The sequence below is a fragment of the Myotis nattereri genome (assembly GCF_964212035.1).
Source record: "Myotis nattereri genome assembly, chromosome: 16".
Classification (NCBI taxonomy): domain Eukaryota; kingdom Metazoa; phylum Chordata; class Mammalia; order Chiroptera; family Vespertilionidae; genus Myotis; species Myotis nattereri.
In genome coordinates this window covers 17159748-17174243 of record NC_138091.1, presented here as the reverse complement: position 1 = coordinate 17174243, position 14496 = coordinate 17159748, and the positions used below count along the sequence as shown (strand labels likewise).

Here is a 14496-nt window from a genome sequence, read left to right as displayed (position 1 = left end):
CAGCCATCTTCTCTGCCAGCTTTTCCAAAACCTCCCTCCCAAGGACAGTCAGTGAGGGCTGTAAACACAAAAGAGCCCACTCTGCTTTATTTACAACACGCAGGCACCCGCACCAATGCGGGCCAGTATTATTAAAAACAAGAGGTGACCCGGAGAATGATCACCTGTCTTCCTTCCTCCCTCAGCCCGGCTCTGGTACTCCACCTCTGAGCTGCCCTGCCCAAAAAGGGGAAGTCCAAAATTAAAAACAAAACCAGTGTAGAATAAATGGGGATGGAGAGAAAAGATGAGGGAGGGAAGTGCTGTATTTACACTAGCGTTTTATAGACAACTGTCCCATTCCATCCCATTTCCAACCCTGGCACATTGAGTGAGAGGTGGCAGGTCCAAGGGACAGAGATTAAGTGTCTAGGGACCCAGACAGCCTCCCACCCCCAACTGTAATGGCTCCCATTTCAAGTCCACAAGGTGGGAAGGAAGAACAGAGTAACAACTCATTTCCAAACAAGGCTCCCTCGGGATTTCCTGCCTTGAAGTGGGACAATATCCAAGCTCCGGGGGATGGGCTGAGGACCCCAGGCTCAGTTCCCAAGTCCTGTTGTCATTTGGAAGTTCCAGCCTAGACGGTGATGTCAGGGCTCTCCAGATTTGGGAGGCCCCCCTAACCGCCGGGCCTCTGGCCGCAGTTCCTTGCACTTCTGGCAGTAAAAGAAGTCAGGGACATTCGTCTTCTTTATCTTAGCACATGAGAGGTGGATCCATGTCCCACAGAGGCTGCACTCAATCATGGGCCGCCCAGCAAAGGGCTTTCGGCAGTAACACGTGATCAGGTCCCACGAGTCATCACCTGGGGCAAAAAAGGTTGGTTTAGTATTGTGCCTGAGCTGCTGCATCCACAACAGCCCCATACCCATCATCCCAGCAGCCCCTGGGCAACTCCAAACTTCTCACCTGACTCTACCATGATGTCCTCATCCATGACCCGCATCTCCCCTTCACTGGAGCTGGCATCACCATCTTGGCTTGTTTCAGTGCTGCCCACCTCCTTGCTTTCACTGTCAGTGGGAGGGGCTCCTTCAGGGTGCGCTGGGGCAGGGAGCCTAGGAGCCTCAGGGGGTGTTGGCAGCACAGGGGCTGGGGTGTCACACCCTACCATTGCTGCCATCTCTTCCTCCTCCTCCTCTTCCTCCTCCTCCTCCTCCTCTTCAGAGTCTGTATCACTGGGAGGTGCCCGGGGAGGCCCAGGAGGTGGGAGTCTATCCCCCCGCTCTGCCTTTTTCAACTTCCGCTTCTTGCTCTTCTTGATTCGAGACCTCTTTTCCCCATCCGCAGGGGCTGGCCGAGGCCTCCGAAGCACCCCAAAGCCAGCCCCCCCTCCTGGCCCCAACTTTCTGTTCTTTCGGTCCTTCTTTCGAGGAGGCTGGGAGAGGTCCCCCTGGGAAAGGGGTACTGGGGTGAGAGCAGCAGAGGGCCGGGAGGCATGTGTGAGGGGTGAGGGAGACAGCGGAGATGCCATTTTGGGCCCATCTAAATCAAAGAGAGAGTCCTTGAGCTTCATCTTCTCAAGCAGGGTGGCACTGTCAGGGGCCTGCAGACGAGAGAAGGTGGACCTTGGAGGTCCTGGCTGAGTGGGACCTGCCTGAGCAGCCCGTCTCTTGGATGACTTGGCCTTCTTAACGAAGGTCTGGATGGTCCGGAGATCGGAGGGAGCTGAGTCCCAGCCGTCGCTGTCGGCCGCACTCTCACCTCGCAGTGGAGAGCTGGAGCCCGAGGCCGGCCAGTCGCTTTCCTTCAAAGAGGACAAGACCCGGGTCAGCAGGGGACCCAGTGTCGTCTCCCAGCTCCTCTACAACCCTAGCTTAAAACCTGGGGACTAATCTACCCCGAACACCCTGCCAAAAACAGCAAACCGCTACTGTGCTCAAAGATTGATCCCCACCCCAATTCCCATTAGCGTCTCCATGTTACTTCTGCCTTTACATTTTAGCCGTTTCTCCAATTCCCACTGCCTGCCGTTGCAACATTGTATCCCTCCAACAAGAATCTTATTGTCTAGCTTTCCATGTAGCCTGATTGGTTATCATGTACAGTTTCCAAAAGTTTATCCAAAACACCTTCCGTTAACAGAACCCCAAGGCCGTTCACTGCTGCTCAAGCCAGCTCTCTCCATTCATCCCACCCCCACCCCAGACCGTTTTCCTACTAGAATTTCTAATCGCCCTAGTCTCACATAGTTTCGGATGGGCTTCTTCTGTAAGTAAGTATAGCTCCAGACGCTCACCAGACCTCTACAGTCCTAGGCCACTACCCTCATGTCAGTTGACGGCCTGTTCCTACCTCTTTGCTGGGGGGGATGTAGCCAGCATAAGCCAAGACAAAACTGCAGAATTTGTTGAAATCCTCAATTGTTCTCCGACGTTTCTCGGGTGGCTGAAGGAAGGAAAGTTGTATCATACGGGGTTTAAGAGGGGCATTTCCAAAGGCATATACCCAGGAATAAGGAAGCTGGAGTAGGTGGGAGGGAGGGGGGGAGGGGAGAGGCGGGTCGGATAGCAATACTGGGCTGCAAGGTAAGGGGAACCTCACCTGAGTCTCTGGCTTCAGGGTCGGAGGTGGGTCTGTGAAAGCAATAAAAGCTGAGTCAAGGCACGAGGAGAGTCTGGGTGCAACCCCACCTCTGAGCCCTGGAGACCCCAAGCGAACCCCCAGCTCCCACCCCCAGCTCGCCCGGGTCCCAGAGCCCGGCCAGCAAGCCCCTGCGGAGCCCGCCCCGCCCCGGCTCCCCTGCCCGCCCCGCGTGGGGCGGAGCCTGGGCGCGGCGCGGCGCCCTCCGGGGCCTCGGTACAGCGCTCCCCTCCCCTCCCCCCGCCGCCGGCCGCGCGCTCCGCCCCCCCACGGTCTCCCTAGACTTGTCTACTCCGATCGCTCGGCGCCCCACCCGCCGTACCGCTCCCGGGGCCGAGCCGGGCCGGGGCCCGCCCGATCCTTCACAGGCGCCCCGTGTCCGAGCTCCTGCCGGGCCGCGCTCTCCGCACCGTCCCTCCGAGACCGAGCACGCCGCCCGCCGGGCCCAGGAGGACCGCGCCGCCCGCCGGCCGCCCTCCGCGAGCACGAGGCCGGCGCGCCCCTCACCCCACACACAGGCTCGCTCCGCCAGCGCCGCTCCACGTCCGGGACAGACCCGCGCGCTCGCCCGGACGCGGCCCCACCTGCCCCCACATACCGCGCTCCCCACAATGTCGCGGTCCCTCCGCCCCCATCCGGGGCTTTGGCCCCTCCCCGCCGCGAGCAGCTCGGCTCCCCGCCGGGCCCCCGGGCCCAGTTCGGAGCTCTCTCCGGCCGCCGCCTCCCCCACCCCCGTACCCGCCACCCAGTCCCGAGGCGACGGACCCCTCCACTCTGGCCCCCGCCCTGCTCCTCTCTCCCGCGCAGCAGCCCCCGCTGCCCCTCGCCCTCCGCAACTCCGAGCCTTTAACCCTCGCCGCCCGAGTCCCCCACTCGCCGCACAACTCGCCGGCTCGATCCCGCACCCCGCCCCACGCCCCAAACTCCTCACCTCCGCGCTCCCGCGGGCTCTCCCGGCACAGGTCCCTCTGCCGCAGACAATGCCCGGGCTCCCCTTTCCCGCAACTCTCCCCGCCCTCCAACAAACACCGGCCACCTCCGGCGGCAACTGCCGGGCGCTCGGCGCCGCCGCCGCCAACTCCCCACCTCGGGGAGCCGGCTCCCCACTCGGTCCACCTTCTCTCAACTACTCTCCGGCCCAGACCCCCCAGCCTCCCAGCTCCAGGGCTCCGACTGGCCGGAGGCCCTTTCGCCCCCTAACCCCAGGCTGATCTCCAGCTCCCACTCCCCCCTCCACCGCCTCACACAGCATCTGGTCTCCAACTACCCCCGGCACAGCCTCCCACTCCTCCTCCCCAAGGTCTCCCAACTCGTCGCCCTCCACCTCCAGGGGCAGCCCCCGAGCCCCTCCCCACCTCCCTCGCTGGACTCCGGGCTCGACCTCCAAGTTTGCCAATTGATTCCTTGCCCGCCCCCCTCCGGCTTAGTGCTCAGTGCCGGTCGAGAGCTCACCTTCGGGACTGGGCTCCGCCATGGCTTCCAGCATCGCCCCCTCCCCTCCTCCCGGTCCGGCGGCCCCCTCCCGAGCCGGGGATCCCGGTGCCGCCTCCGGTGCTCGGTGTTCCCGCTGCCTCGCTCCACAGAGGTGTCTGCCTGGCCCCGGTTGTGACTCGAGTCCGCTAGCCGCTGCCGCCACCTCCCTCTACCACTGCCTCCCGCACTCCCGGACCGAGCCCCCTCCCCCCGCGCCGCCGGCCGCCTGCTCCCTCCTCCTCCTCCTCCTCCTCCTCCTCTCCACTCCCTCCTCCCCTCCCTTCGCGGGCGCCGAGGCGCAATGCATCAAGGGACTTGTAGTCCATCTGGGGGCAGCGGGAAGGGGACCGCATGAGCCTTGGGAACTTCAATTCCCAACAAGCTACTGTTTCGCGCCGGCGCACTAAACCGCTCCCCTCCCCCTGGGAGTGGCGGGGAGATTGGTAGCGGAGGGTAGAGCGGAAACGCGCGCGCAGGCTCCTGGGAAATGTAGGCTGGGCGGGACTAAATAAGAAGGGGAAAGAAGGGATTAGAACTCTCGGCCACCATACTGCCTCACTCTGCAGTTTCTTTCTCCCTTGGAGGACCGCCCCACTTCCGGCCAGAGAAGTGGTTGCTGGGAGATGAAGTCCTTCTGGTAATAATAGATCCCTCCTCCTAGTCTTGTCTCCTCTTTGGATTCACCCCACTAGATCCCACATGCCCGCACAAAGTCTGGACAAGTGACAAAATCTCTTCCTTAATCCAAAAGGAACAAACCTGGATGTATTCATCTAAAGCAGATACTTTCAAACTTTCCCCACCGGAACCCAGTAAAAATGTTCCTCTTTTACATCAGGACCCAATACACAGGTATATACAACTGAATTTCAAGAAACAATACCCAGGATATCCCATCCATCACAACAAAAGCACCTTTTCATGCACAAGGAAAAGCCCAACATCAACAGAATAAACCAAAATATATTACTGTCCCCCCAATCTCATCTTTTCCCACCAACCACTAAAAAACAATAGAAGGTAGCAACACAAAGCAAAATCCAGTTCAGCTTGATGGTTTCCTCTTTATTGATGTGCCTCTTACCTTCCCCCCACAATTTCATCCCCTTCCATCTACCCCACAAAAAGATAGTGAAAGGGAACCAGTATTGGGGTTCTGAGCTCCTTGGGCAGTTAGAAAAGGAACAGAAACCAAAACAATCACTGGATGTGACAGAGATCGACAATCAAGTCTAAAGCAGAGTGGGAAAGGTGGTAGAAAGAAGAAGGCAGGAGAAAGGAGAGGTACCAGAGGCCATCTCCCCCATGAACCCCCTGCTAAGAGGGTCTGGAGAAGAGCCTCAAACATTAGGAAGTACAGGTCCTGAAGGAAGAAGTCAAGGAAGGGGGGGCCATCTCTCTCTATGTAGAATGGGACCCTCCACTACAGGCGCAGCAGCTTCACAGGCCATAGACACTTTCGTCGCTGTAGGCAATGTATAGAAAGAAGTCTTCTTCATGGTGCTCCTGGGGTGAAAGCAGAAAATAATGGTGCTCAGGCATCTGGCCTTTAGTTACTTGAACCACCCAACACCCAAACACATTCTTCAAAAACCATTTTTTGAAGACTCTCAAAACCAGTGCCTTAATTCTTCCCCCCAACCCCCACCCCCACCCCACTTGTTCCAGGACCTAGCAGCCTAACAGGAGGATTATCTCTAGCAGCAACCCTGGGCAAAAACCCCTCAAACTGTTCTCTGCTGCCTGGAACAAGGAGGGTGGGGGAGAGTCCATATCAGAACAGTTGCTCCAGCACGCTGTTCTCTCCTTCCGGTCTACTCCCACTGTCCTGTACAAACCTCCAACCCAGGACTACTCAGCTAACCCAAGAACTGCTGACCTAAAACTTTCTTCCCCTCAAGCTCTTCCAACTCCTCTCCAAAACCACCACTACTTCCCAATCGCCATACCTGGTACAGCTGACCCATCGTGGCACTGGTGGGTGGAATGACATTGTTGACAAAGAAAAACAAGGCATCCTCAGCGCGGAGGTGAATTCGCTTCCGGATCAAGAAATAGAACTGCCCAACTGCCCAAAATACAAGATGTGATAAAGTCACAGGTATCACAAATGCCCTCAGAATAACAGCTGCTGTGGAGCCTCCTCCCACGGGTAGCAAACCCGGGCGCTGTGGTAAGATTCCCACCTGTGAGGTCAGAGGGCACCAGGTATTTCTTTTTGTCCAGGTCTCCTATCCGAGCTTTGGGAGCCTTTTCTACTATCACCTGGCAAAGGGAAGATGAAAATTAGAAGACATCTGATATTATAGCCCCCAGCTCCACCTGTCAGCAACCCAAGCAACAACATTCCTAGCACCCAAACGCCCCAGACTCATTTCTTTGTCTCTGAACACGTGGTGCAGCCCTGAGTAGAGACCCGGGACCCCACTGACTCAACTCCCCTAACCACCCAGGTCCCTGAATGGAGGGCGTCATAATAAACAACTACCTGAACCCCACGGGACGACTTGTCTGGGCGGCTATGGGTTCAATCTCCAAAGCCTAGCTGGCTGGGGGAATGACCATGTGACATTCAGACTGTCAAACTCCCGACAGCCTCCGACCCAAATCCCAAGATCTATCTCCCCCATCCACACCCCTGAGCCCCCAGCTACCACCACTACCCCTCCTTCCACCTCCAGCCCCCGACAACAATTTCAGGTCGCTCCCAACCCCACCGCAGCCCACAGCCTGATGGCCGCGCTGCCCGTTCCGGACCCAAGCCCAGGCTGTGGCGTCAGTACCAGCGCCCCGCGCCCTCGGCCCTGGCTACCGTCCTCACCGGGACCCGGTCCGGGTATTTCTTTCTGATCTTCTCGCCCTCAGAGCGGCGCTTCTCGAACGGATGCTCCTCTTTATACACGAACTTCATCCTCCCGGGAACCGGGCTGGACCGGACTGGGCTGAGGGAACCCAGGGAGGGGGGGCCCGGGACGGGGGGCGGCGGCAGCGACGGTGGCGACGCGCAGGCGGATTCAGCGGAGCGATCCCAAGACTTGCGCTACTTCCCTATTCGCCAACCCCGCCCCCGCCCATCTGGGGCCGCCCTGCGGGCTACGCTACGCCACCAGCGCAGCAGCCCTAACGCGGATCGCTTAGCACCGCCTGACCGCACCCCCACGCCGCCAGCGTCATCACTTTGGAATCAATTTGTGGGCTACACGGCGACGTAGCAAATTTGGGTGGTTGGTCTTCGCTACCGTAAAAAATAACTGAAAACCCATTTCCCGACCTTCCCCACGCAGCTAGGAAAGAAAAGAAGCTAGGCGATCGTAACCATAGTTTGAGACTCGGCTCCCCCCCCCAAATTCTTTCCGGACATAACGTAGAGGAAAGCAGATAATTACAAGGACAGCTATTCACGAATAGTTGGTACGCAAAAGGCGGCCGTTGACACCAAAACAAAGTAGTACCCCAGGGGAGAAGACGGTCTTCCGAAATGGAGGGCAGAAACTAAGTATATGTTTGCAGAGACGCCCAGAACGCTTAGGTTTCGGGAGAGCGGACCAATAGGGACCGGAGAGCAGGCTCGAAAGGTGGGGACTAGGTCGGCGCGGAAGAACACTTTCAGCCTCGTAGCAACGAAATCATGTGATCCGAGGGAAGGGCGGAACGTCACGTGACGAAGGCGAGAAGTAGAGCCGGCTCGCGGGAGGAGGGCAGAGGGAGGCAGGGCCCGAAACTGCCGGAGTGGGAGACGGAGGCCGGTCCGGGTGGCCCGGGGGAGCGGAGGGCCCAGGGCGCCGCCGCCCGGGGGCCTAGACCGTTGAGCTGGTCTAGTCAGCCCCCAGCCCGGCCTTTCTCCAGCTACACGCATTCTCTGGCGTCCAGGCTTCTCCTTGCGTACATCTGTGTCCTGCTCTGCAGCTCAGGTTCCCTCAGGACGGACAGCTGTCCTTTTGCTCCCGCCCAGGACGCCCTGCCCATCCCGCCACTTAGACGCTTCCCACCAAAGCATCTGCTGTCGATGTTGACCACTCCATCCTCGCCAAGCGGCGGGGACCCTTGCCCTAGGACCAGCAGTCTCTCCCCTCTGCCTTTCACGTCCCATAACCCCAGAGAAGGACCTGGGGCAGCTTTGGTTTCAAAGTTATAATGCATGGTTTAAAAGAGGGGGAACAGAGAGAGAAAGCTGGTTACAGGTCTGAGGAAATCTAAGAAAGGAAAAGGTAGAGAAAAGGAGGGGAGGGGACAAGTCTGGGGGAAATCCAGTGGCCCAAATCCGTTTCCCACCCACAACCCAGCCCTTGGAGTGAAGAATTAGATCAGTTTTGTACAAGAGTTTTTTAAAAAATTAAATCACAACAAAGCTGGCTTGGCTTCTCTCTGAGCCTCCCGGATTATTGAATGTCTGTCTCACTCTGGCCAGTCCTCTCTCTCCATCAGACACTGTTTCCGCTCTCCTAGACCTCTGCTTATGTCCCAGTCTGGGGTTTCCAGGGAGTGCGAACAGGAAGTTAGAGAGAGGCTGCTTCAGAGTCTGGCCCATGTGTCCATCCAGGTTCCATATGGAGTGCAGGGCTCCCAGGGCAGAGAGGGGAGGGAGGGGCAGACCCTGCCCAGGCAGTCCTCACCATTGGACAGGGCATCAGACAGCATCTCGAGGGCTCACCCTCCCTCTCCCCCCCACCCCAACTCAGGTGGAGGGGGAGCAGCTGTCACCAGAGCCGGTGTTGGTGAAGGTTTCGGCTTAGCACAGAGCGAACATCAGCGGTGAACCTGGGATGACAATAACTTGCATTGGTAGAGTCCTTATAGTTGACAGAGGCAGCCTCACTGGAGATGTGGGGCAGTCACCATTTCACATGAGACTGAGGTTCAGTCTGCTCAAAACACAAGGGCTAAAAAGTCAGCTTTAGTATAAGACTTCCATTCAAATGCTAAACGCTGACGGGAAGAGAGGTAAGGAAGTAAAACAGGACAAGCCTTTAATCCCCCCACCCCCTCTTTTCCTCAGAAATCTAAGGGTCCAGTTTTCCTCACCTGAGGGCATCCAGCATCGGGAGCAGATTCAGAAGGGCGGTGTCGCTGGGGTCGCTGAACCAGGACTTGATGGGGATGGCATTGTCTAAGTTGAGTGGAAAATACACGAGAAGAAACAATGCATTCAAGAGGGACAAGGTGTTTTTTCTTTTGTTTGGGAGTAGGGATCATTACTTTAAAATACATGTATTTACCTCACCACCAGTCACCTACCCAAATCAATAACCTAAGTAAAAACCTTCCTGATTTGGACTCCAAAATAAAATTAACTTGCAATCACCATATCTCACACTAGTATGAGGCTTCTAGTCATACCTATTGTCATTATGACGTACATCTGCTGTGAGAAATCTGATTTACGAAATGGACATGTGGGGGAGGGGGAAACATCTCATTTAAAAGCGGAACAACTTGCATCTTGACCTACAATAAAGTAAGGCATCCCAGCTCCACGCATTCAGAATACTTCCTCGGAGCCACCTCCTGGGCCTGCAGACTCACCCCATTCCCCGTACCTGGATGGCTCCTGTAGGCCCCTGGGGAGTTATCCAAGATCACAATGCTGGAGAGGTCACTGTGGACCACAGAGAGGTCCTTGATGTAGCTGCCCAATTCCAAAGTGCAGTGCTACAAGGCAGGGTGAGGTGGGTATCAAAAGGCGACTCAGTCCTCTGTGATTGCTCCCCCCACCCCAACACCGCCATGGGCAGCCAAACTCCCACAAAGGGGACCATGCAGTAAGCCTCCCTCATGTCCCCAGGTCTCATTGCAAGGCAACTGCCTCAAACTCAAATCCCTCCCTGGCGACCTGCCTCCGGAGTTCACTGAGACCTGGATTCTAGCCCCTTACCTGTCTGTAATATCTCCTCTTGAGAATGCTTCTGCTATTGTCTAGTTTATCTGCCACAGCAGAGCCATAAATCTCCATGCTTGCTGTGAATACGACCAGCTCGTACCACTGGCTCACCTGAAATAGATAGGGGGAGGAGGTATCAGAAGAGATGATCATTCATTTAGACATATAGTGCCTTTTCACTGGGACTATCGAATGTCTCTGAGGACACAAAATTCTGAGTGCTCCCAAACTCAGAGTCTTAGGCACCATACACCCTTAATTAAGATTCAGAGATGCAAGAACAGAAGAGCAGGAAGCCTGTGGAAGAACAGAATTATACTCAGACAAATGAACCCAAACTACCAAAAGCCATTCTTCAACCATACCACAACCTCCCACCCCCAAAATTGCCCTCAGCCATTTCTCCTCACCCCTTATTTCCTCCAAATCTTCTAAATTACCAGAGCCCTAAAACCATTCCTTCATCACAGAGCTCCCTTTGGCTTCTGCAAACTCACCACTTCTAAGAAGAAATCCACATGGGGCCTCTTATGTACAAAAAACCGGACAGGATGTTTGTCTATTACCACCTGTAGAGGAACAGGGAAGGACTGGGGGAAGTCCTGAGCACCACAGCACGGCCTGAAGGACATCCCCCGCCTCCCCTCCCACTGCCTGCTTCCCTTCTTCAGGCTGACACTGGTGTCAGGGGATGGAACAACACATTCTGGGACTGGGAAAGGTCTAAGCAGAACAGACATAACCATTCCATCACTTCCCACAGCACACACCTTGAGGATGAAGTCAGGAGGTGTTCCAGGTCGGACCGTAGGCCTCAGAACCCCATCATGATGGGAGTGAATAAGTGTCTCATCCAGATCCAGCACCAGAATCTTCCTCTTCACCTGGCCTAAACCACAACAGGAAAAAATAACACCAACCAACTTCTAGCCCAGACCTTGAACCCTACCTCACCTTAAAGGATCTTCCCAGCCAGCATACTCACCTAGCCGATTCCGAGACACAGGAGATAAGGGAAGGATATCATATCGAACAGTTTGGTACTGAATTACCTGAGAACAAAAGAGAGGATTAGAATCCTTAACAAGGAAATCTTCCTCAGTAACAATAGTAGCACATGTTGAACATTTACCGTGTGTTGTGCACTGTGTAAATGACTTAAGATGACTTCATTTATTTCTCAAAACAACAATAATATCAGCTCTTGTTTTAAGAATAAAGAAACTGAAGCTTGGAGAGATTAAATACATTGCCTAAGGCCACATAGCTAGGAATTATATTATTTAGTTGTTTGTTCCAATTAGAATGAAAAAAACTCCATGAGAACATGGATTTTGTCTCCATCGTGCTGTCCTAGAACACTGTAGCAAGGGGTGGTCAGTTAATATCAGAATCGATAACGCGGTGGAGTCAGGATTGTACCCATGCAGTGCGATACAAGAACCTGCTCTCTTAACTCTGATATCCCCTTGCTACTTTGAACAAAAAATTGCACAGCTCTCCCCACCTCCACCCCAAGGATTCTTTGTGACAACTCCCATCAGCCTTAGATTCCTTAGTGGATACAGGGTAGGAGTCAAGAAGGGAGGTCCTCGGGCTCCTAGGGGAACAGAGGATGAGGGAATCCAGGGGTTGTCAGGTCAGCTCAGTTCCTCTGGCTGGGGGCCACCAGGCCTATTTTAACCAGCCACCTGTCCATTTCTGTCTCTATGAGCCAAGTCACAAGTTGCAAAGAACCTAAGCCCTCTGAACAGCCTCCTTTTCCTGGTACCCAGGGCAAGGCAGAGGACAGTGGAAAGCCCCACCCGCCAAGCCAGCTGATAGGGTGTGCAGCAGGCCCGAGTGAAGTAAGGGCTATGAGTAAGAGGTGAAGATGGGACAAGGACATCACTAGCTCAGCCTTCTAGTTTCTCCAAACCTTTCCCGAAGGCTCTTATTTCTAACACTTGCAAAGCCTGGCAATTCCCTCCACTGCTCTTTTCTTCTAAGGTACAGACCAATGCTCTTCAGTCCATCCACAGGCCCTGAGTGTCACCAGAACCAGGTTCCCCTTGCAAACCAAAGAGCCCTCACCCCTAATCCCAAGGCATCTGCCCTTCTTTTCTCCCTGGGCCATCGTGAGGGCCGACACAGCTCGGGTGTCCTGCCCTGCTATCTCGGGTTGCACATGCTGGGCATGTAGGGACTGCTCCAAGCATCTGCCAGAAAGGGGGTGGGGGAAAAGACCAGATTGGAAGGGAAGACAAAAGACTGTGGGGTCAGTGCCACTCAAAGGAAAGCAACTAACCTCTGGCTGGGCTAAAGGACTACTCCCTGCATCCAGAACAAAAACTGACGTGTCAGGAGGAGAAGGTGGGATGCTCAGAGCGAGGCCAAGCAAAGAGGGGTGGCAGCTAACATGTAGAGAAAACCCCAGGGGCTGACCCACACATCTGAGCATCTCACCCCAAATTCTTCTTGGCTCCTAACTCTTGTCTCAGCGAAATAGCCCCGCCTACCACCATGACCACCCAGAACAATCCACGCTCTAAGTCAGGAAATGGAAGTCGAATGGTAAAGGAGACACTCAATGCAAGGCCAGGCCCATTCCCCCAAGTCAATCAAGTCCACCACTACCACCCGGGGTTTTCTGGAAATTCCCTGGCATAGGCCGCTCCTGTCTGGTTTTCTTCTTTCAAGTGTTACTGAGGTGTGCCAAAGGGTACGGACCAGAGAACCTCCGCGCCCTCGCTCACTTCATTCTCCCCCGACTTCAGAGGATTCTCCCCAGTGGTGATGCGAACGCAAGAGCACATTCATCCAATGGCACTGGCCTCAGAAGCTTTGGCTCTGCAGAAAAACTGTGAGGGAGGGAACCCACACACGGATACATGCCGTCTCCACTGCCCACAGAGCCTCCCACAATGCCAGGGTTCTCGGGGAGAAACGGGGTGCTGGCCCTGGGATTCCAGCCCGCACCGACAAGCAGCGTCCCCTGCCAGGACACCCGAACTTTCCAGTGCTCCCTGCCACGGCCGGAGCAGCCGGATCTCAGTGAGTCCAGACACCCGCGCTCACATTCAGAAGGAAGTTTTCTGGGCTTTTTTGCAGGAGTTGCCTTAATGCAAACCGCAGGGGTTTCTCCCTCGCACCCAGGGCTTTTCTCAAGTTCCCACCCTTGTTTGTCACAGATACCCTTCCACCCACCCCCACTCTTGACCCCTACGCCTGTCTCTCCCTTGTTCAAGGCCAAACACAGTTTCCTAATCACAGGAGGGTCTCTCGCAGGCCCACATGAACACATCTGCTGCCATCAAACAGGTGTCCCCCGCCTCTCCGTTCCTTTAGCAACTCCAGCTTTTTTAAGAGCGCCCCACCCACCACCCTGGCCCCCAAGAATTGCCAAATCCTGTCCCTAAGCCCCCCGCCCCCATCTTGGTTCTACTACAAGGATCCCCCTCCTCCCCGTTCCACCCCAGGCCCTGCCGAAGGTGCCCCGGTTCTCTAAGGGGGGAAGCCGCCACCAGGACCAGACAGAGGCCGACCCCTTCCGAAAACCCGTGAGCATCGCTGACAGAGGCCCCCCACCACCAGCGCCCACCCAGGCTCACCGTGCGGATCTGCCTCCGCAAAAGGTAAATGAAGAAGCTCCACAGCTTGGCGGCGAAGGCCACGAACGTGCGCAGCCCCAGCAGACACTGCGTCCGCATCATCCCGATGACCCCGGCACCGCCGGCCCCGGGGCCCCCGCGGCCCAGCTCCGCCAGCCCCCCGGGGGCAGCCCCCCGCCGCCGGGAGGGGAAACGGGGGCCCCGAATGGCAGGAGAGGCTGCAGAGAGGGGCACGGGGCGGGCGGCTCAGAAGGCCACCCCCGGCGAGGGCAAAGCCCAGCGAAACCAGGAGCTGGGGGGCCGGCGTGGGCAGCCCGCAGGGGCCCACATGGGCAGGGAGGGGCACCGGCGGCTTCGCGGAGACTGCGGGCCGAGACAGACCGGGTTAGGACGGGGTCCTCCGAGCGCAGGAGGGAAGGGGATGGAGAATTGGGGGAGGGGGCGCCGGGGGAGGGGGCTCGGGAGAAAGGAGGGGGAGGGGGAGGAGGAAGCGGAGGGGGGCCCGCTGCGCAGGCGCGCTAGGGGGCTGCCCGCGGGAAAGGGGCGGGCGCGGGCAGCGGCGCGCGAAGGGCCGCGGCCCGGGAGAACGGGCCGGCTGCGCGAAGGAGCGGGAAGGAGGGGAGGGGGAGCCGAAGGGCGCGGGTGCCTGAGCCGGGGCGGCCTCCCCCTCCCCGAGGTCGGGGGCGCCTTAACCGCTGAGAAGCGGGGCTGCAGTTTCTGCAGCTGGATTTCCCACTCTGACGGGCGCCATTTTACCACCCAAAGGGCTCCCACCTCCTCTCCTCCCCCCTCCCCTTCACCTCTGACACTACTTCCGGTGGTGACGTGTATTCGCTTCACCCGGACTGCGGTTCCCGGCGGGGCCTACGGGGGAGGGACGAGGACCGCGGTGTGCGCCGCGCGCCAGGCCGCAGCACCGCGCACGCGCAG

At 57.0% G+C, this 14496-nt stretch overlaps 3 protein-coding genes across 6 annotated transcripts; all 3 read right to left on the bottom strand.

Moving 5' to 3' along the window:
- Nucleotides 1–56: 56 nt before the first annotated feature.
- PHF23 (PHD finger protein 23) lies at nucleotides 57–4353 on the bottom strand. Of its 3 annotated transcripts, none has more exons than XM_081109690.1 (6): nucleotides 4078–4284; nucleotides 2587–2618; nucleotides 2338–2430; nucleotides 1747–1789; nucleotides 952–1588; nucleotides 57–847 (listed from the first exon to the last, which is right to left on the bottom strand). In XM_081109690.1, exons 3-6 carry the CDS (start codon nucleotides 2364–2366, stop codon nucleotides 633–635), a joined length of 924 nt encoding a protein of 307 aa, XP_080965816.1. In that variant the 5' UTR covers nucleotides 2367–2430; nucleotides 2587–2618; nucleotides 4078–4284; the 3' UTR covers nucleotides 57–632. The 3 variants fall into 3 exon arrangements, with proteins under 3 accessions (XP_080965816.1, XP_080965817.1, XP_080965815.1); XM_081109691.1 differs by lacking the exon at nucleotides 4078–4284 and adding an exon at nucleotides 2948–3072; XM_081109689.1 differs by having other exon boundaries at nucleotides 952–1789; nucleotides 4078–4353.
- Nucleotides 4354–5142: 789 nt separating this feature from the next.
- On the bottom strand, nucleotides 5143–8225 carry GABARAP (GABA type A receptor-associated protein). The gene is made up of 4 exons (XM_081109546.1): nucleotides 6920–8225; nucleotides 6285–6363; nucleotides 6048–6166; nucleotides 5143–5604 (listed from the first exon to the last, which is right to left on the bottom strand). Exons 1-4 carry the CDS (start codon nucleotides 7007–7009, stop codon nucleotides 5539–5541), a joined length of 354 nt encoding a protein of 117 aa, XP_080965672.1. The 5' UTR covers nucleotides 7010–8225; the 3' UTR covers nucleotides 5143–5538.
- Nucleotides 8218–14431, bottom strand: CTDNEP1 (CTD nuclear envelope phosphatase 1). 2 transcript variants are annotated; one of them, XM_081109544.1, is made up of 8 exons: nucleotides 13567–14431; nucleotides 10962–11028; nucleotides 10747–10865; nucleotides 10474–10545; nucleotides 9971–10087; nucleotides 9636–9747; nucleotides 9121–9205; nucleotides 8218–8856 (listed from the first exon to the last, which is right to left on the bottom strand). In XM_081109544.1, exons 1-8 carry the CDS (start codon nucleotides 13666–13668, stop codon nucleotides 8796–8798), a joined length of 735 nt encoding a protein of 244 aa, XP_080965670.1. In that variant the 5' UTR covers nucleotides 13669–14431; the 3' UTR covers nucleotides 8218–8795. The 2 variants fall into 2 exon arrangements, with proteins under 2 accessions (XP_080965670.1, XP_080965671.1); XM_081109545.1 differs by lacking the exon at nucleotides 10474–10545 and having other exon boundaries at nucleotides 13567–13770.
- Nucleotides 14432–14496: the final 65 nt, after the last annotated feature.